This window comes from Gopherus evgoodei, chromosome 8 (genome assembly GCF_007399415.2).
Source record: "Gopherus evgoodei ecotype Sinaloan lineage chromosome 8, rGopEvg1_v1.p, whole genome shotgun sequence".
Classification (NCBI taxonomy): Eukaryota; Metazoa; Chordata; order Testudines; family Testudinidae; genus Gopherus; species Gopherus evgoodei.
Window position 1 is genome coordinate 4,469,840 of NC_044329.1, and position 20,981 is coordinate 4,490,820.

Sequence of the window (20,981 nt, forward strand, 5' to 3'; positions counted from 1 at the left end):
ACCTCCAAGGGAAGGGGGAGGGGATCGTCTGGTGTAGTCTGTACAACATCCCTCTCGGCTGCAGAAAGCAGCTCCGGAGTCTATGTCAATGCAACCGGGTTGCCGGGAGATCACCAGCTGTTCCCCGCAGGAGTCTCCCAAAGGGAGGCTGTTACCGAGGGGCTCCCGCTGCTCGGCCGAGGGCTCTTGTCCCACGCAGATGCCACGCCCCGAGGCCATGTGAGGAAGTCAGGTGGGTCACAGAACTCCCACTCCACAATAAGGCAACATTTTTTTCTTTTTTTTTTTTTAAAACAATTATTTTCAAGGAAGAAAGCCAAGGGAGAGCAGTCTGTGTAGAGGGTTTTTTGTGTGTGTTTGTGGTTTTAAAGGGAGAGGGAGAGGAAGAGAAAGCTCCTTCTTCTAGTGCAGCCAGCGTTCCTGCACGAGCCTGCAGCTCCCATCCTCGCTGTCCTCGCACAGAAAGGTTGAATGAGCCCATCGCAACGCCTGGTCAAGGTCCTTTGGTTGACTTCCAATTGTCCATGATGGAAGGGCTAGTTGGGTGGAGGGAAATGGAGCTGGCGGGAGGAGGGGCAAATACAATCAAGTCTTTCTGTATCGGTTGGGTTTTTGTTTTTAAAACGCATCCTTGTATTCGGAATGGGTGAAGTCAGCCGAGTCAGGGACGTCGGCGGTGCCACAGGCCGACTCGACACGAAACCTCGTAGCTTTCCGAGTAGGCTGCATAGCTGATCTGAAGGGGTGAGTGTCAGGGGGCGGAGGGGGGAGGGGCTGCCTAGCGCAGAGTGATTTTGGTAAATCCAGACAAACTTCTATCAATAATTTAAAACTTGATATATATATAATAAAAAAAATATCTCCCCCCTTCCCAACCCACCCAGAAAGAAGCTAAGACATGGAAGTGGGGGCGGAGGGGGTCCGGCTCCAGTCAGTGACAGACAGCAAGCAAAAGATCCTTTCTGGATTGTGATAGTCTTGTTTTCCAGCCACAAGAGAGGTTGTGTGCGTTGAAGTTTCCCCCAGCAGCCTATTCTTGGACACCCACGTTCCGACTCCCCTTCTGTCCCTCCCCACCGCACTTCTCCCCTCCCCCGGTCAAATTCCCCACCAACCCACACCTTCCCCAATAGGAAGCAGAAGCTCCAGCTTCTCTACTTCCCCAGTGTCTGAGATTCCACAGCTGCTGTGGCAAGGGCATGGTGGCTCAGGTTTTTGGCATCCTGTCTCGCAGGCTGGCTGGACGAGGCATGGGCTTGGCTGGATGGGGACTGGCTGACCGGTTTGCTGGAAGACTGGGAGGGGTAGCGCTTCCTTCCATCTCCTCCCGACGTTGACTGGAATCGCTTGTGACCACCTTCCTCTCCCATGGGTGGCTGAAAGAGAACCGACCCTGGCATCAGAGCAGCCATCTCAAAGCAAGTCACCCCATGCACACGACCACAGTCTTGCCTCCACCGCCCCCATACATCCGTGTTCTGCATCTGTCATCACCTAGGAAGTCCCATCAACAGCTGCAAGAGTCCTCCCTGAATCCCAGGGAACAAGGGGAGGGGGGCCCGCAAACCTTAGCTCAGCCTCCCCATCCACTCACGGAGGTGCTCAGGGAGAGGGCTGCACTCCGGCTGCATTAGGGAGCCAGAGAGAAGAATTCTTGTGGGGCAAACTGGCTTCAGGCCCAGGCCGATTCTCAGCCTTGGGAAGTTTTCAGTCTCCCCTTCCTGTTATAATCCCGATTCCTCTCCCCAGGAGGCAGCAGCTCGAGCTGTTTTTGCTTCCTGCTGAGTCATTACAGCGGGCAAATCATTCGCGCTTCCCGACACAAGCTCCCCTGGGATGCAGCCTGCTCTACAGACGCTGATGGTTCCAACCCACCAGCGCCAAGATTCATCCCCTAAGTGCATAAGGGCCTCCAGCGAAGATGCAGCCTCTCTCAGCAGAGTACAGTCCAGCGGTCCGGTGCAGGACAGGGAACCAGCTCTGGCTACCCAACCTGGCCCCACCAAGCAAGCCAGCTAACTTGGTGCTGTGTTTTAATCATGGACACAATGGGGAAAAAAAATGCATACCTGTCTCCCTGGGGTCAGGGGGGTTAATAGAGTAAATGTTTGTACAAACAGGCTTAACCTGGCTCCCAATATGCAAACCTAGTGGTACCTCGTTTCTCCGAGGTGGAACCCTCAGGAGTGCTGGGCATGGGGGAAACGGGCTGGCAGCTACAGGAGGGTAACTGACCTCCTATCGGGGAGGCCTGCGATAACCCGAGAGCTGAGTAACATGCCAGCGGGGCAGGGTTAGCTTTCCTGGCTCCACCATACCAGGCAGGCCCCTCTCTCTCCTTATCTAAGGATGGCTGTTCTTCTGTCCTGCCTCACCTCCAACACCCACACATATCTGTGCAGCAGCCTCCTGCCCAGCCCCCTCTTTATTTCAAAGTTAATCGGAAATTCTCTCTCCCCTGCCCCGACGCCTCGAACGCCTGTGCTGCCAGCCCCTAGACCGTTGAGCTGTATCCGACAGTGCTCCAGCTCAGCTACTCCTAAAGTCACTGACTCATTGTCAGAGATCGAGGGTGAAAATGCCACCCCACCGTAACCCATTCAGTGTGTGGGGGAGCATCCTCAGGCCTCTTCCACGCAGCCCGGTTACAAGAGAGCACATGGGATCAAAGCAAGGCCCATGCTTCTCTCAAGCAGGGAAGCCCTTGACAGCTGTTCAGAGCTAGGGAAGCAAAACAAAGCTAAATGTTATTCCCATGGAGACAGAGTAGCCAAGGAACAGCCCCGTATTCAGGAGGCCCTTAGACACAGAAACCAAGGGTCAGAGGGGTAGCTGTGTTAGTCTGGATCTGTAAAAGCAGCAAAGAATCCTGTGGCACCTTATAGACTAACAGACGTCTGTTAGTCTATAAGGTGCCACAGGATTCTTTGCTGCTTTTACAGAAACCAAGGTGAATGTCGTTATTCCTCCACCCAGCTACAATGACCTGAACACGACACTAGGGGTCGCTGCTGAGCTAAACCTGGCTGCGATTCAGACTGAATTTCCACCCACTGCCCCTGCTCTGGGAGGAGTGGTCAAGGATTGGGACTGGGGTGTGTCTGTGTGTGGTTTGTTTTTGTTTTTTTTTTTTTTGGGGGGGGGGGGAAGATATGAAGAGCAGAGAGCTGGGGGGGGGGCAGGGAGGAGTGATCAGCTGCAGCTCCTACTCACATCCACTCGGAAGTCCTCGAGGCGCCTGAACTTGCTGAGGTATTCTTGCAGCTTGCGATTGATGTCCAGATTTTTGGCTTTGGAATATTTTAAGTAGGCCCAAAACTTTTCCAGTCCATAGAGCTGCCCTGTTACGAGACACAAAGCTACAGACATCAGAGCTGTCCATGAAGGGCTCCCCAGAGCCCAACGAGCACTCTCCATCCACCCTGGCCGAACACAGACACCATGCAGACGGGCCTCTCGCAGACTCACTGATACACTGCACTTCCGCCAAGGGCACGCGAGGGATTGCCTGTAACCACGTGGCACCACCCCATTGGGTGTCGAGACTCCTCAATAGACCCTTTGGGCCTGGTGCAGTGACCGCGTGGCACCAAGAGTGTATCCTGACATGAAGTCACAGAGGAGGGGCTGCCTGCTTTCCACACATGGAGACCACCTTGGCCTGTCACTCCCATGGCCAGCCAGGGGCTATGAGCACAGCAAAGCCAGCATGGCTGAACCACGGGAGAAGAGAGGACCCCTCTCACTACTGGGGGATTAGCTCTGGGTGCAGAGCATGGGGGCAGGGTGTCCTGTTCAGTCGGAGGGTTGGGTCACTGCAAGCCCTCAAGAAAAACCCTGGGCCCACAAGAAGAGTGAATCTGGAGAACATCTACTATGGCCTATTTCCATTAACCTTCCCAGCACCAGGCCCCCCAGCCACCTCTGTGTCCCAAAAAGCCACAACCCTCAGTGACTCCAGGCCCAATGTGCTCTACTCCGCACAGCCCTTGGACAGTCACAGCCGGGTTTACCATTAGCACAGTAAACCCGGAGCATGGCCGGACTTCCCAAAGGAAGCCCCTGGACAGCCGGTCACAGAGAGCAGGGCTATAAGATTCAAGGAGTGGCTGAAGGAACCACCTACCAGCTTCATAATCCTTGATGGTTTCTTCTTGGAAATCCTTAAATATGTCCGGCCGGAATTTCTTCTCCAGTCCGTAGCTGTAGTATCTGAAAAGGCACTCTAGGCCGTACCTGCAGAACACAGCAGATCGTGAGAGAAGCCTAAGCCAGAGCAGGGCTCCTGAACCCAGCCCCGTGTCAACAGGGAATGACGTCATCTCTCAGGGCTGGGAACACTCCCGAGGGACACACCATAGCTAATACCCTGCTTTTGTGTGAGGTGGCGCGTGAGCATCTCCCCTGTTCCTTCCCCAAGGTCACATCTGCTCTCTCTACTTTAAAACCAGCCAGCATTTACTCCCCAGCCCGAGGATGGGCCCACCCCACTCATGCTCTGTCACCCCTTAAACTGAAAGCAGCCTCCCATCCCAACTCACAGCACAGGAGCCCGTATCCACATCGGCCACTGCCCTACCTGTATCCCTCCTTCCCATCTTCCAATGCCAGCTGCTTGAATTCCTCGTACATTTTCTTGTTAAAGTGATCTCGGAGGAAAAATGACCAGAACCGGAAGAGCGTGTTCATCTCCTGGGATTGACCAATGCCCAGTCGTTTCCGCTCTGTTTGGGGGAGAAGGCAGGCAATTACTTTGGGTTCCAGAACAATAGGTAGAATACCCCTGCCTTGCAGAGCGTGTTCAGGAGCAGGGGCATATGGATGAGGTGGTAAGATGCCCTGGATAAGCTTAAAAGGGCATCCAGCCCTAAATGTAACACCCCCGCCCTTAAGAATGGCCATACTGGGTCAGACCAACGGACCATCTAGCCCAGTGTCCTGTCTTCCAACAGTGGCCAATGCCAGGTGCCCCAGAGGGAATGAACAGAACAAGTAATCAAGTGATCCATTCCCTGGTGCTCATTCCCAGCTTCTGGCAAAGAGAGGCTAAGGACACCATCTCTGCCCATCCTGGCTAATAGCCACTGATGGACCCATCCTCCATGAACTTATCTAGTTCTTTTTAGAACCCTGTTATAGTTTTGGCCTTCACAATATCCCCGGGCAAGGAATACCACAGGTTGACTGTGCTGCCAGTTGATGTAACTTCCACAAATCAGTTCTCTCTGCATGCATGGAGACGGTATGCTAGCTACTAGTAACCCGGAGCCCTTCTTAGTTTACAGTGCAGGGTCAAGGAGGGTTTATATGTTTGGCTTGTCCGTTCGATGTTCTTGCCCCCTGGCTTAGGCAGCAGTGGAGTCTATTGTCCAGTGCAGAGAGCACAGCAGCAGGACGATATGCTCACCCGTGCCCCGTGTAGCTAAGGTATGTGGCTGCAGAGAGGGTGCTCCCACACTGCTAGACAGAGCGAGAGCTCCAGCAGCCCCGGTGCAAGCTCCGCGGGGCCTCCCCCAACCCACCATTAAGGCAGCGCCGACGGTACTTGTGATACACATGTTGCGTGAAGCCGTTCTCCTTAAGCAGCTCGTGGGAAGGATGCTGAAACTTGGGCAGCGACTGAGGGGTGCAGCCGTAGCTCCCGACAGCAGGGGTTCCTTCCGAGGGGCTGGAGCTGAGCACAAGACACACCAATCAACCCCCCTTTCCTTCCTTTGGACACCACCAGCTGCAAGCCCGAGCCACAGCATCACTCATGGGATGAGAGGCTGCAGTCGAGTGAGAGGGGGAGTACCCCAAGGGCAGGACAGCACGGCAGGATTCGTGTGGTTTGCACAGTGGCCTGGAGCATCCTGCTACCTGATCATATATGGGATAGCCTGGGGAGGGGCTGGTGCATGAACTCCTCAGGCCAGGGCCTTCCCGGTCTTCAGTCTATAGCCTTGTGCACACCCAGAACACTACAGAAATCAGACACGATTTGGAGCTGCAGAGTCACAGGCCACGTGAACGGGCCCCTCTGACACCAACGCACATTGGTTTAGCTGCTCTGATGTCTGTGTCACACATACGGGCGACAATTCTCTTCCTTCCCTTTAAATGGAGCCTCAACTCCGTCACCAACTCTCCTGCAGAGGCAGCTCTGCTGGACGAGCGTGCCACAGAGAGGAGAGCCCGCTAACCCGGCTGACTGCTGTGCTTCTCGAGCCAGAGGGCGCTAGGGGCTGCACTAGGGGCAGATAGCTACTTGGTCGTCAGCTCTACGGGTCTGTCTCTGGCCCCTTCCCCATCCTCTTCTGCCCTTCTGAATACCTGATGGAGGCAGTGCGAGGCCTGTGCTCCCGGGAGTCCATCACCCAGCCCACGTGGCATTCCATGGGGGGGTTCGAACTGTGCCGCGTCTTCCTCTTCCGGGGGGTCTGCAAGAGACAGCGGCATTAAGTGTCTTTTCTCCTGGGTTGACCCCTTCTCCCTCCCTCCTATTCCTTCGCCACCCCAGACAGGAAGTCCCAAATCCCTCCTGGGTAGCTGAAAGCATTGTCACCCGCACACACAGCCTGAGCCCCCCGGGATATCTCACCTTGGCATCTATCGTCCTGCCCTCTTTCACCACTGGGTAGAACCGGGGTGTCTGCGTTGGGTCTTTCAGCTGAGGCGTGCGAGGGGTCCGGGGGGTCCTGGCATTGCGATAGTTAGGCGATTCTGGCACAGTGGTTGGCAGAGATCGGGCGATGGCTGAAGGCTCGGGGACTCCGAATAGCTTATTGGCCAAAGCGTCGGTAGGAACTGCAGGAAGGAGAAGGAGATGGGAACAGCCCCCAGAAACCACCTCACACCAAGCTCTGGCTGAGGGGAAGGGGCCCCACTGGTTGTACTTGGAACCATGTAGCAGAGATCTCTCCCTCTGAAGCCTGTTCAGGAGATGTCCCAGACACACAAGCTGCTGTCCCCTGCTCTTGGAAGAGCAGCCTGCAGTTCTGACTTGTCACCGAGCGCCTCTAGAAAGACAACACCAAGTACCAGGGAACTAAGCTGCCTTGGGTGGAAAGCTGAGAAGAACCATGTGGGGCTAAGAAGAGCACCCGTAGTTATGGGACTAGAGATCTATGGTTCTGTCAGTGTCCTGCTGCAGGTTCTCACCAGCTGGGACTAGGGAGAACCCCCTTCCCAGAGAGTCTCCCCCACCCCCCCCACAAATGCATCACTTCCCTGGCCAGGATACTGGACCAGCTCCACCACCAACCCGGTCCCACATGCAGATTCCTTCATTTCATTCATAGGAAAGATATATCCAGTCAGTCTGACTGTTTGAATCACCTCCCTCAGAGCAACAGATGTCACCTGGTAGCATGACCCACAGGCGAGACCTATTAGAGTCTCCTACACTGCCTGGGAGACCCTTGAGTTTGAGCTCCCCCTCCTCCTGGGACCCTGAGCTGCGCGGCTAGATGGGAGACGGCACGCTAGGCCATGCCTCTACAGGTAGACTTCTGGAAGGATTCTTTGCAGCATGCGCCGCCTCTGTCCCAACGGGACCGGGAGGGGACACATTGCTCCTGGTTGAGGGAGCAGCTCCAGCCTGAGGAGCTGGGCGGCTGGTAACCGTGGAGGGACCCAGGGCACTGAGCTGCACGCTACGTTGCAGGCAGCTTGCTGGGAGGTGATCTAGAACACTCCCGATTTCAATCACCTTGTGCTGCAGATGTGATGGGTGGGACAACCAGTGTGTATGATGGGGCAGCGCCCCCTCTGGTTCAGAAGACCCTGAGCAGGACGGTTGGCGAACACCCCCCTACACACACCCCTCCCCTCAGTGGGGTCACTAGAGCACTACGCTACACCCTTATCCTGATCCCCAGCTCGGCAGCATGCCAGCCACAGCATGATCGAGGCCACCGTTCACGGTGCTCCAGCTGCTTGGGCGGCAGGGGATGGGTCCTAATAAGCACAGCTCATTACCCACAGCACCAAGACACCCTGCCTCCCCTGCTCAGCAGAGTCACTCCAGGAGCTCCCCCCAGGGACAGCTGCCAGACCAAAGACACCCAGCTCTCCCTAGGCAGATCAGGCTCCAGGTATGGTAACACTTACCTGATGTATCTAAGTGATGGGAAGGCACATTTGGCAAATGTGCTAACGGCAGCACAATGCCACCAGCACCCAGAGCCGGCTTTAGGCTGATTCCCTGGAATTGGGCCCCATGCCTAAGAGGGCCCCATGCCTTAGGCGCTTTAAAAAATTTTTTCTACTCAACCGGCGGCATTTGGGGGGGGGGGGGGAGGGGGTCCTTCAGTGCCGCACAAGACTCGGAGCGAGTGAAGGACCCCCACGGCCAAAGACCCGGACCGCTGCTGGGTATTCGAATTGAGCCCTGCAGTTCCTAAAGCTGGCCCTGCCAGCACCATCTCTCCAGATTTCAGGCCCTGGAGCAGGAACAGCCAGCTTTATTCTCCAGGGCCAAAAGTAAGCTACTTGAATACATCCTTAATACCACATCTCTTACCTTGCTGGAATCTGGGGGGTCCAGGAGGGACTTCCTGGTTTGGATCGACAGGGGGCTCCGGGGTCAGAGTATCGAACTGCTCCCGGCTGATCATATTCACCTTCTTGAAGTTCTCCACTTCTTGCTGTATTTAAAGATAAAGAAGATGAGTAGCCAGCACAGCTGCCCTGCCCACGACAGGACGGTTCATCCCAATTCAGCCGAGAGCCTTCTCTGGGGTTCCACACTGGCCCTGAGCAGACACTTCATCTGTGGCTCACCTCAAATCAAGCTGTTCTCTCCGGTTGCCAGCACAGCCTGGACATGCCCCCACCCCTGCGGGTAACTCCGGTGAGGGGTCAGTACTGCAGTGCCTGCCCATTTACACTGGGAAAGGGAACTGACTTAGTCCATGATCTGCTTTTAAAGGGAGTCCCACCCCTTCGTGCTGGTGGCAGTTCCCAGCACTGAGGGGCATGGCTCACCCCTCTGCGCCATGGACAGGACAAGTGAACCTTTCCATTCTCTCCCTACACGAGCGATTTGTGCTGCCACGTGCACCCCTCGCCCTAGGCTAGCACAGCTCCCTGGCATCTCTGGTACTTCTGCTGTCCCAGCTATGTTTTTTCTGGAGACAGGACAGGGAAACCCTCCCATGGCAATGTCCTGCAAGGATGAGGCCGTCACTGTCTCATTGCTCTTAGCCAGCCAACTCTCAATCCAACCTGGAGCTCTTCCAGAGCAGCGCCTTGCTCATCTCTAGGAACGACAGCCCGGTGCCAGGGCACAAGCCTAGGCCGTGGGAGACCCAAGATTCGATTCCCAGCTCTGGACAATTCCTGGTGACCTTGGGCAAGGCACTTAAGCCTCTCTGTGCCTCAGTACAATGGACCATACCAATGCTTCCCCACCCTCTCAGAGGTGATGTGAGGATAAATACATGAAAACACTAGAAGACACCGGCATCACCACCCCCTTCCTGCTCCTTTCACACTCACCTACTTCGGTCACCTCTAGAATGTCTTACAGCTCCCTTGGGCTCCAAGGTCTACTCAGGGACCAGCCTCCCCCAGGCCTCCAGTGCCTTCTTCACCCCCCAGCCCCTCTGCTCTCTCGAGGTACTTACACAGGCTCTGAGTGCTCCCAAGCAGGTGCCAGGTGTCCCCCTCCATGCACCACTTACTATGTGAATCTGCCTATGGCTTCCCAAACAGCACCTTCCACAGGCCCTCTCCTCCTCAGCCCCGCCCACTTCCACCTCCCCATTCTCAACTTCAATCTGCCCCCCACAGGACAGCTGTATTTCCCCTTTACGGCGTAGTACCAAGCATAGTGCCACCGCGTATGCCTGGAGAACCATCACTGACGTCCACGGCAGTCATTTCTGTGAGAAATGCTCAGCACCTTGCAGACTAAGGCCTTCTTGGGGGTGGGGAAGAGCATGTTCTTATCCCGAGTGAGGTAACTTGGGTCAAAACAGCAGCGAAGACACGATACCTTGGCTTTCAACTCCATGTCAAGCGCACAGGGAGCCTGGATTGAACTGGAATTGCTACAGCCTGGTCTACGCTACAGTCAGGTCGACATAAAGCCGCTTAAACCAACATAACACTATCAGTGTCTACACTACGGTGTTGCTCCCGCCAATGTAAGTCACCCACTACACCGACCTGGTAACTCCACTCCATGAGCGGGGTCCTGCTAAGGGTGATGTCGTTTGGGCAAGGCAGTGTCCGTGTAGACACTGCATTGCTTACAGCACCTGCTGGCTGTCAGCCCTACATGGAGATCGCAGCTAGAGCCCCGGGGCAAGGAGGATCCAGCTGTCAGTGCCCCACACGGTTAAGTTGGTGGAAGTGGCAATGGGGAGAACACACAGCACCACCAGAGAGGGTGTAGCATGGACATGAACCACCATGCGGCTGTATGGTGACCTAACTTAAGATGACTTAATTTTGTATCACAGACAACGCCTGACTTGAGTCAAAAGCCAAGTTCCAGGTCTTCCCTGCCATTTTAATCCCACGTAGCTAACCCGAGTGAGAAACATACCCCCTTAGCGTAGCGGCTACCCACCTTCACTGCCCAACTAGCTTTCGCTCCCTGAACTGCTGTGCTGCTCGTTGGGTTGAAGAGAAAGTCTCGGAATCGGCTGCCCAGAACGTGGCACTTCAGAGAGAACAGAGACCACCTATAAAAAGCCTGAGTCTCTGGAGATACGACAGGTCATTGTGGCAATGAAAACAGACAGAATAAGGACCCAGCAACAGATCCAGGGCTATGTGTGGGGAGAGGGGACATTGAAAAGAACTGTAACCAGTATTGTATTATCAGAGACGTGGTATGATCCTGAAAATAAGTGACCACAACACATAGGCATAAAAGGGGCCGCTTTAAATGGGCACCTCCTGACTTCTGAAAAGCGCAGTTTCCATGCAGGAATTTTTTGGGGTGGAATGATCTTAACCTGGCTCCTACGTGCATGAAGAGACGAGTGTGGGGTGTCTCTGACAGCTAGCGGTACTGCCCCTGCTCCCCTGCAGAGAGGTGTCAGCTCCTCAGACTTTACAGAGAAGCAGAAGCACTTTGCAGCTTGCTCTCCTCAGTCTCTCCCTTCCCAGAGTCTAGCTGCCTCTCCCTCAGCAGTGTCACCGGCTTTACCAGCTGCAGCTGGCAGGCGGTACTGTCACGTCAGCTTCCAATCTCATTTCCACGGCACAGAGTTCCTGGCTGCAGACCCATAGCCACACAAGGAGGGCAAGCCCTAGAAAGGCTTACACGCCGCCAGAGATTATACGATGCTCTACAAAGTCTGAAACAGACTCCACAGTACAGGCCACTGGTGCACAAGGAAGAAGACAGAACAGGGGATGGGAGAGTGAGTTTTATCAAGTGATTGGCTGAGAAGGTCAGGGGCTGTCAAGTAAAGGAGGCAGCATGAGCAGAGATGCACAAGCACAGTGGGAGCAGCCCAAAGGAGCGAGGACGGGACACGGTGAGAACAGAGGTGAAGCGGGGAGGAAATGAGGCAGTTTGGGGGGAGATGGCCAGAAGCACAGATCTGCTGCAGGTCGAGAAAGGAAGGAGGAGATATGGTCCAAGTAGCATGAAGGGACGAGGAACTGGTGTGACTGGCTGGCTCCTGGCCAACTGCACCCATCACTCTAACTAAAGCCAATTTCCCTCCCAGGTGTCGTGCTACTGCGGGATGAAAAGAAGGCAGGGAGTCTTAAGGGAGGGCTCTCCAGAGCATGCTCGGGGCCGGGTGCAAAGCTAGCCATGCCGCTCCCTGTGACCCTGTTTGGCGGGTAGGGGTCCCAGATCCAGCACTGTTGGCTGGATGCCTTTCATGAGCACCATGCGATGACCTCGCCCACTCCTGTCTCAGAGCTGCACTGATTTTCAACCAGTGCAAGAGGCAGCACAGTCGCGCCTGTTTCCGTCTGAACCAGGTTTATTTCGTTTCACATAAACAGGTTAGGAAGAGGTTTAAGTCCAAGTGAAATAAGCCAGCTACTCAAACTGAAGTGAGAGCATGTCCCACGTTCGGTTCGCACTGGATTAACACTGGGACACTGGTTCTAGCTCTCACCTTGATCTGCGAGTATTCAGGCTCAAACTGCTCCGTCCACAGGTCCTGCTCGTAGTAATACAGCCCGTCATTGATGACCTTGGCTAGCTCAGAGCTCATTTTTGCCCTGGAGGTGTGATTGCCTGTGCGATCCCCCCCGGGGTGTCGGCGCAGGTAAGGGGGCGTCTGCGTCACAATCAGGATCTTGTTCACGTCCCTGTCGTCAATCTCGTAGTCTGAATCCTCATCTGACCAGTCGGTGAAGGTGTTCTTACGGCCGTCTATCTGCTCCATTTCCTCATCAAATAGGAAGTCCAGCTCCTCAGGCTCGTCTTGGTCCTTCTGTTTCTGTGGTGCCTTCGACTCCTCCATTTTCTAAAGGCAAACGGAGGAGAGGATGAGCTGGGGGCCCTGGGGGATGCAGCTAGGACTCTGGGTGAACAGACACCACGAGACCTGCTGGGTTTTCATGTCAGGAGCCAGGGAGAACTGCACATTTCTACCCTTGATAGTTAATACTGGTCCAGCAAGACCCTGGTGCTGACTCAGTACAACACATGACGTGATCCTGCTGTTCTAAAGGCAGCAGGCTCGGTGTTGCTGAAAGAACAGGCCCACCTTCAGCTCACTGGTTTTTCCTCTAGGTCACACGAAGCTGACCGCCCATGTTCAACCAGGAACGTCTCACATCAGGCAGTGACTCCATGCCCTCAAGGCTGAATGCAACGGGGGCAAAAAAGAACAGGGAAGCCACCCACAGGAGTCATGCTCTAGGGTGACCAGATGTCTCGATTTTATAGGGACAGTCTTGATTTTTAGGTCTTTTTCTTATATCAGATCCTATTATCCCCCAACCCCTGTCCTGATTTTTCCACACTTGCTGTCTGGTCACCCTACATGCCCCAGAAGCCAGTCCAGTACTAAACTTGCACCTGACTCATTGTGAAAGCTGGCCAGACAACTGCCAGCAAAACCCAGCCATTTCCAAGACACTGCCCAGCTCTGTTCCCACCCGGTGCATTCAGCCTGCTACGGGGGGAGAGCCACACAGGCCGCAGAGTACCTTGGGTCTGGCTGGGGAAGGCCTAGGCCTCTTCTTCACTTCAATCCACGTCTCTGAATCCAAGTCCGGTAAGCTGGCAGACAGGCCTTTGGGCATCGTCTTCAGGTTGCTGATCTCCTCAGTCTTAGTCGCCACAGGGCTGGCAGAACGGGGAGAGCCAGGTGCAGATTCTAGATACATTTTGGGACAGATAAGGGTTTTATACATGGTATGTAAGTGTTTGCGTGTCCACCCACCCACGCAGGAAAGGACGGCCCCAGGGCAAGTAGCATGAGTTTGTGTGCATTCAAGGGTCTTATTCTCAAAAAAAACCTAGAAGGAAAGTCCCAGAGAAAGCTGCCACAGCAGCAAACACAAGTCCAGAGAAGGGAAAGGCCTTGTAGCAAGGAGAGGCCTGCTAAGGGGAACCCTCTTGCCAATGCAGGATTGCTCTGTATGTTATACTCTCCATAGTTTGTCAGGTCTAGATGGAAAGGCTGAGATTTGAAAAGCCACTCAGGGTATCTGGACACTCATTCTCCACTGAATTCAGACAGCCCTGAGACATCTCAGCCCAATGGGTCTCGAGTGCTTGGCCCCTCCATCTTCAGTAGGACCCTTCCCAGGAGGGTCAATGTCTCAACAGGACAAATTACCAAAAACCCATCCACCCGCAATTAATGCCATGAATTTGTGATAGCACTAGATAGTTTCTTCCCCCAGTTACACACGCGCACACACACATATATATCCCAACGTGCCCCTCTAACCTGTTTCCTTTTGGAAGCTCTGCCGGGGGACAAACTCGGGACAGTTGATAAGCTGAGAGAAGTCAGTCTGTGTGTAGTCCGCCATGGGGGGGCCAGGGAGAGGCCATTTTTCTGGCTGCTCCTTTCTCCTGATCTTCTGGTCCACAATCTCCACTACCTTGCTGTCCTTCAGAGCCTGGAGACCAAGCCCCCCAAATGGTATTAATTCAGAGACGCCCCTCAAGGGCAGCCGTGTATGCCAGCTTGGAGGTGAAGGCTGCCTTTGCAGGGAGGTGCAGACAGAACCTCGGCGTCTGCGCCAGGGAGGGAGCAACGTGCTCCCATTGGCTGAGGTTCCAGCAGTGGGGCAAGGCACGAAGTCCGACTTGCTTGGCCTCACCTTGGGGAAGTCCCCCAACTGCCTCAGCATCTTCCCGGAAGTCAGTGGGAAAACCGGGCTTGAGAGAATTGGGGACCGAACAGGAGGGGAGCGGCCGGAGCTGAGCTTTGTCCGGCAGCCGCGCGGACCAGCCCGTTCCCGGAGGCGACCCCATCAGGAGCCCTCACCTTGACAATGAGGCCGACGTCCGTGGTCAGGGCCTGCACTCGGTGGAAGCTGGCAATCAAGGTGATGGGGAGGAAGCCTTCCGTGTCCATCTTGCGCCGCAGGAAGAAGTCCCGCTCCAGGTTGTCCACGCTGAAGTAGTACTCTCTGCACGGAGCACCAGCAGCAAAGGAGAGAGATGCAGACTATCACCGCCTTGCTCAGGCACTGCAGACCCCACGAGCCCCCTCTCACAGGGAGTTCCAGCCTTTCCTGTGCGCCCTGGGAGCTCGGGCCAGGCCCTGGAACTGCAGTGAGATGCTGGAAGCCAGCCCTGTGCGGCCGCCAGCCGCATGAGGAGCGGCTCATTAGCAGCGCTGGGTGAAGCGGAGCTCAAACGCAATCCCTACCAGGGAAGTTATGGGACTCTCCAGTGGTGGCTCGGCTCTGAGGGGCCTATCAGTTCATGCATCTCCCCAAAAGAGGGCTGGACCCGAGGAAAGGCTTCACCCCTGTACCTCCCTGCCCCCTCGCCTCTATAGCTAGAGTCATCCACCTGCAACCCACCCTGCTCACAGCCAGACTGTTAGCTCTTGCTCGTATCCCAGGGCACCTGAAGGCCCCAGCTCAGCCAGGGGTCCCGTCAGACTAGATTCTGTGCACATAGTCCCTGCCCCACAGAGTTTATCTAAACAAAGATCATGGGTGGGCAAGAGACCCAGTTTACAGGTGGGGAATTGAGGGACAGAGTCAAGAGCCTTGTTCAAGCGAGTCTCTGGCAGAGCAGGGAACTGAGCCAGGTCTGGAGTCAGTCCCATTCCCTAGCCACAAGCCCCTCCCTTCTGGGTTCGGTAACTCCATGGCAGATAGAAGCATTGACTGCCAGGCTGTGGCAAGAACGTGGCTGCGTTCCCTCCCAAGGCAGTGACTACTGAGCATCTCAGGTAAGTCAGGTGCCACGTTTTGAGCCGATTTCAGCCCCTGTGTGGGTTCACAGAGTTTCGCTGCCCCATGTTACACCACGGCAAGAGAGGACAAACCCCAGTCCCTGACTCTGCTGGCTAGGGATGCCGCCAGCCCCCAGGGGAAGCACTTACATCTGCCGCTTGATGTAGTCCTTGAGCAGCTCCTGATCCACGCTGTACAGCTCTGTGCTGCTGACGTTATCGAAGTAGTAGGTGATGTTACTGGCGTACTTCTGGGTGCGCGAGCTATCCGAGCTGTCGAATTTCCGGTAGCCGTACTGGTAGTCAAAGTGCGCTGAGCGAGAGGAACAAAGGGAGGCCTTTCAGGGGGGCACGTGACATCTATTGTCCCCGGGGCTTCATGATCTTCCTGAGGGTGTGGCACTGTGACACAACCCAGGCATTACCGCCAATCACCAACAATCCCAGATAAGGGCTCAGAACACAGCAAGCCCATGCTGCTCCCAGCAGCACGCTGGACAGTCACAAGGGAGAACGGCACAGGAACTCCTAAGGGAGCCATTCCAATATGGATTCCTGCCCCCAGGCAATTCCCTAAATCTGTAAATACCACGGCAAACAGAACAAGGGCTTGTGGTAGGTGTCCAGACACTGCAGCAATTCCTGCCCCTGCTGCTACCAGCCGTCTCCTTAAAGACCAAGGACAGGGACCCAGACAGCACAAGGAGCTTGAAAAACCCACACCCGCCCTGCTTTAGCCATCAGGAGAGCGTTCTGATTCGGCTGGAATGCTGAGAACAAAGCACTGGCCGTTGTCACAGCAAAGTCAGCTGGATTTTCATGGCCCCAGCAAATGACAAATCACCACTACATAAACTAGAGGGCTCACATAGCCCCCTCCCCTGGGGGCTGTCCATCAACCAGGAGTTCTCTCCCCATGACGAACACGAGGAAGAGGACTGAGAAGAGAAGCTGCAGCTCTGGGCTGAAGCTCTCAAAGCACATTGCAACTCACGTGAGGCGCACCTCACCACAGTTTCCTTTCATGCCCTGTATTCTGCACTCCCTAGCCCAGCCGGCCTGTCAGGGCTTTGGAGCCCCTTGCTAGAATGGGCATGGCCAGCTCCCCCGGAGCAGCTGCCTCCCCCCCGCCAGAGACCCCTCACTGGGAGCAGCTATTCTGTCATGCTCATGGCAGAGACCGGCACCCAGCCAGGGGCTCGTGGGAAACTTGCATTTCTCTGAGTGGGGCACAGCTCCGGCAGCCAGAAACACAGGGGGTCATCGCAAGTTCACAGCGCTGCACTGGGAGGGCCCGGTGCCACCGCGAGCACATTCTATCTCAGGGCCTGAGGACAATTGGAGGAAAATTTAACCAGACTAGTTCTTAGGCTCATACTCAAAGCAGATCCAGCCATGCACTGATGGAGGAGCTAGCCTCCTACTGAGAGGAGACGGGTGATCCAGTGCTGACCTGGGTTTCACCAGTACTGGGTTCAAGTCCCTACTCTGCCAGGCTTCCTGTGTGACCCTGGGTAGGTCATAGTCTCCCTGGGCCTCAGCTCCCCATTTCCAGAGGAGGACTGCAATGGGGACCATATAAACACTTCAGAAAGGCCAGTCCTTAACCGTCACTTGGGATGCTCATCCACATGACTTATGGATCCCACAACACTTCTCAAAACACCACGCAGCTCTGGTATCCTGGCCAACGTGCCCTTCACATCCAAGGCCGCGTCCGAGGGGAGAGTTACTTGTGATCCCACCCCGGTGCTGCGCTAACCGACAGTCCCTGAATTGCCAGGACCGAAGTCTGTCTGGCAAAACATCAAGGTTCCCAGAGCACGGACAATACTTTTCTCCGTCTGTGCATGATCCACTTCTGTGGCTGACCTGTATCAAACTAGGCCTGTTTATCAGCTCCACAGCTACCATTCCATGTGATGGAATTACAGTGTTTTCTAGCTTGGTGGGTTTTGGCCTGCGGTGAATGCTCACACCCCAGGTGATCTGAAGAGACAAGGCTGTGAGGAATGAGATAGGCCTGACTCTTCCCATGTGCACTCAAACACCGTCACCCCTCAAACCCTTTCCTACCTTCCCAAAGAACAACCCAGCTCCAAGCCCCCATCACTCCAGCAGCAGTAGTCAGTCACTGTCCCCTTACAAAAGAGCTCTGAGGATGGGGTGCAGCCCATTGCTGACTGCATCTTGCCCAGTTACAGACACCCAGAACAGGGCTATACGTACAGCGAGTGCCTCCTCTTCCTCGGCCCCGGCCCCGGCCTCGGCCCCGGCCCCGGCCACGGAAGGCTCCTCGCACTGCTCCTCCCTCGCTCTTGACGCTTGAGGTTTCGTCGTGATCAGGCCAGTTCCGCTCGTGCTTGTTATCCGGGTGCCAGCCTGCAGAGGAGCAAGGGAGGGCACAGGAGGGACACTAGAGATGAGGTCAAAGCACCTTCTGCGGGCTCTGATGTGCAATTAGGCCTGGGGATTGCACCCCGGCCGAGGGACACTTCCCCCTTGTCCTTTGGCAGGGACAACAGTGCCCTGGAAGGAGTCTAGTATCTAAAGCAATTCCATCCCCTGTGCAATGCTCCCTGAACACATGACATGGCTAAAGGCCATCTCTGCTCTGCGCCCAGATGAGCTCTCTACCTCAGGGACAAATGCTGCAGAGGCTGGGCTTTACCCGACCCTCTCCTGCGTTGGAGAAGAGTGGCTGGGAAAGGGCCCAGCTGACGTTAGCGTACCACGACCAACACTGTCCTCAAGAGCTTCTCTTTGGATGTCGTTCGTAGTGTGCCCCTGACCGCAGCGTCCAGAAGCTGCTTTCTGCCCCTCCTGCAAGCGCTCAGATTCCGGTGATGGCTGTGGCAATGCCACAGCAGCGCCACCAGGTGCCAGAGGGGAGAGCTACCATCTGACCCTGCCCCCCGCCCCAACCCAGCCCACCCACCTTTCAATTCACTGCGGTTGTTGGAGGGATGCCTGTGCTGCTCGTTCTGCCGGTTGTTCCGAGAGGCCGTTTTGTCCCTAGATGCCTCTGCCTTCATGTCTATTTGCAGAGGGACCCACTTGTGCTTGTTGCCTGAATGAGGGACAGGATTCGGGCGTGACACAGCTTTAAAAGGAAGAACAAATATTTGCTTCCATCCCCACCCTCCTCTGTCTCCCTGTATGTTCAAGCAGGGAATCTAGGATGCACCCAATTCCAGGCCAGAAGGCGCCTGGGCCTCTCACACAGATCCCTCTGTGCAGTGCCTGCTGGACCAATGCCCTGAAAACAGCCTCAGAGAGACTGCAAACCACAGCACAGGAGGGCTGGGTGCTGCTCCTTTCCCCACAGTCTCTGCTGTTCTGGGGAGCTCAGGGCCATGGTGCTGCTGGTAGAACCACTGACTTCAAAGCTTTCTGCCCCATGTGTTTGGCATTTGTACATGGCCCCAAAGTCACATGTGGCCCTTGGACCTGACCTGGTGAACTTCAAAGCACAAAGAGGAGACCAAGACTGTTCCTGCCACTGTGTGCAGCTCGCTCGCTGCCAGACTGCCTGTTGTGCCCTGGGATTGAAGCAGGCTTCCCCCTGGAAAGCCACCTCCTAGGGTCAAGTGCACAGCCAGCCACTGCCCCAGGAAAGATGATGAATGGGGCCCATCCATCCATCCGAGAGGCAGGCTACGGTATTCCCAGAATTTATCAAGGTCTAAAGAAAGCACTGAACCCAGCGGTCCCACTGTCACTCTCCTGATTTTCTAGTTCTGCTGATTTTTGCAACTTGCTTCTTTCAGACACGTTTGCCCCTCTCTGCAGTCTCATGGGGACTGTCCCTGCAGCAGCAGCCAGCTGAGGGCTGGTCTACACTGGGAACTGACATGGGCATAGTTCCATCTCGCAGGGCTGTGAAAAATCCCCATGCAGACAGTGCTAAGTCGACGGACGAATTCTCCCAGGGAGGTGCATTAACTACGTCAATGGGAAAACCCCATCTGTCAGCACTGGGAGTGTCTTCACTCAGTGCTGCAGCTGGGCCACGGTAGCATGTAAGTGTAGACATCCCCTTTGCAACCCCGGCTACTCAGAGGGAACAAGAGCAACCCCAAGACTCCTGGAGGGCAGAGGTGGCAGAGTCAGAGATTCAAGGCCTGGCACTGGCTACCCCCTCAGATCCAGGGACAAAGCCTCACTCCCATCCATTATCTCTTGTTTACAAGCAGCTACAATGGAGCCTAGACCAGGTTCCATGTGCCCCTAACATCGTCCAGCAATAGACCTGATCCCTACCAGCAGAGATTAGCTAATGCCCTCTCCCCAGAGGCGGCAGAAAAGAGAAGACTTCCCCTGGAGATGAACAGAGCTGGACTAGTTTGGATCAAGCAGAGTAGGGGAGCGAATCCCAGAGCAGAGGGACCTCACTCAATAGCTGTGGCTGAACTGGGGAGGAGTCTCAGGTTGGTAGGTGCCAGGCCATTCAGGGCTTCTAGGCCAAAAACAAATCACCAGTAATTCTATCCAGCAACCCAAAAGGCAGCCAGGGCGGATGATGAAACAGCAGGACTCTCTGCAGAAGCAAGGCATAGCGCCTGCTAAGCACCAGCCTGTGAACGGATTTCAGACGCAGCCCCGAGGGACGCAGGTTACAAATCGCCCATCTGGATGTGGCCAGAGAGCTGCGATAGCCAGGACAGCAGGACATCAAAGGTCACGACCCCATGGAAACTGGCTTGGCCAGAATCAAATCCCCAATCATCCGGCAGCCCCCTGGAATCTCGCCCATCCCACCCCCATCCTCACCTTTCTTCTTCTGTGCCAACTTCTGGTTGTCGTCATCCCCGTTCTTCTCCTCCCCGGACTCGTCCGATTTGGTTTTCAGATTCTCTTTGCCTTCGCTCCCATCCCCTTTCTCCTGTTCTTTCATGTCCTTCTTGATGGGCAGCTTCCGGAGGGGCTGGGGTTTGGGTGGCTGCTGGAGACAAGAGCCAGGCAGGTGAGGCAAAGGATGGTGGGAGCTGGCTCAGGACAGACTCTGCAGAGCTGGTCAGATCCGCGCCCATCTAGCCCCGCAGAGGGGAAGCCGGAAGGACAGTCACTAGTCTGAGGACGGGATCCCAGCATCTCACCTTGGGGAGACATCAGCTCCTGGTAAAGAGCAGCTCAGCTAGCAGGGGCTTGGAGAGAAGTTGGAGTAAGCTTTGCATGCGCTATCACCACCCCCAGTGCACACCTGGGCCTGGTACCAACAAGAGTTCCCACCCCCACAGGGTGAACAGTGGGGAGAGGATTCACAAATACGGGGAGGGGACATAAGGGATGCTCAGAGGTGCCTGTTGCATTGAGATGCTGGGTCTTATAAAGATTCTCATCACGGGGGGGGCCAGGCTGGGTAGCAGCGGGGCACCGACAGACAGCTCTTGCACAGGCAGGAAACTAATGCTGAAAGGAAGGTGCCCAAAAATAGAAGGGCTTTGACAGCCTCAGCATCTTGGCTGCAGCAGCGCGGGGCCATGCCCCTCATGAGTGCCAGTGTTAGTAGGCACCAAGCCACGGGCTGGTCTGCTGCTCTGCTTTCACCTGGGTAACTCGACCCCTGTCACCAGAGGGCCGGCTTACTGAACTTCCCTGCCCGACTCGCTGTGCCCGGGGTTCAGAACAGGATCCAGGCTCCTT

The 20,981-nt window shown here is 55.4% G+C and overlaps 1 protein-coding gene across 3 annotated transcripts in view; it reads right to left on the minus strand.

The window, feature by feature from the left end:
* Positions 1-291: 291 nt before the first annotated feature.
* The window catches only part of LARP1 (La ribonucleoprotein domain family member 1), a 75,071-nt gene continuing 54,381 nt past the window's right edge, over positions 292-20,981 (minus strand). Inside the window, exons 4-20 of one of the 3 annotated variants that reach the window (XM_030571582.1) lie at positions 20,109-20,277; positions 18,274-18,405; positions 17,565-17,717; positions 15,486-15,648; positions 14,412-14,556; positions 13,866-14,040; positions 13,117-13,286; positions 12,075-12,428; positions 10,559-10,651; positions 8,504-8,627; positions 6,581-6,786; positions 6,313-6,419; positions 5,523-5,674; positions 4,580-4,724; positions 4,127-4,236; positions 3,214-3,341; positions 292-1,376 (exon numbers count right to left, since the gene is read on the minus strand). In XM_030571582.1, coding sequence (XP_030427442.1) covers positions 1,155-1,376; positions 3,214-3,341; positions 4,127-4,236; positions 4,580-4,724; positions 5,523-5,674; positions 6,313-6,419; positions 6,581-6,786; positions 8,504-8,627; positions 10,559-10,651; positions 12,075-12,428; positions 13,117-13,286; positions 13,866-14,040; positions 14,412-14,556; positions 15,486-15,648; positions 17,565-17,717; positions 18,274-18,405; positions 20,109-20,277 — 2,748 coding nt within the window. In that variant the 3' untranslated portion in view covers positions 292-1,154. Of the gene's footprint in view, positions 1,377-3,213; positions 3,342-4,126; positions 4,237-4,579; positions 4,725-5,522; positions 5,675-6,312; positions 6,420-6,580; positions 6,787-8,503; positions 8,628-10,558; positions 10,652-12,074; positions 12,429-13,116; positions 13,287-13,865; positions 14,041-14,411; positions 14,557-15,485; positions 15,649-17,564; positions 17,718-18,273; positions 18,406-20,108; positions 20,281-20,981 lie in introns of all 3 variants that reach the window. The other 2 variants (XM_030571581.1, XM_030571583.1) reach the window with 2 other exon arrangements.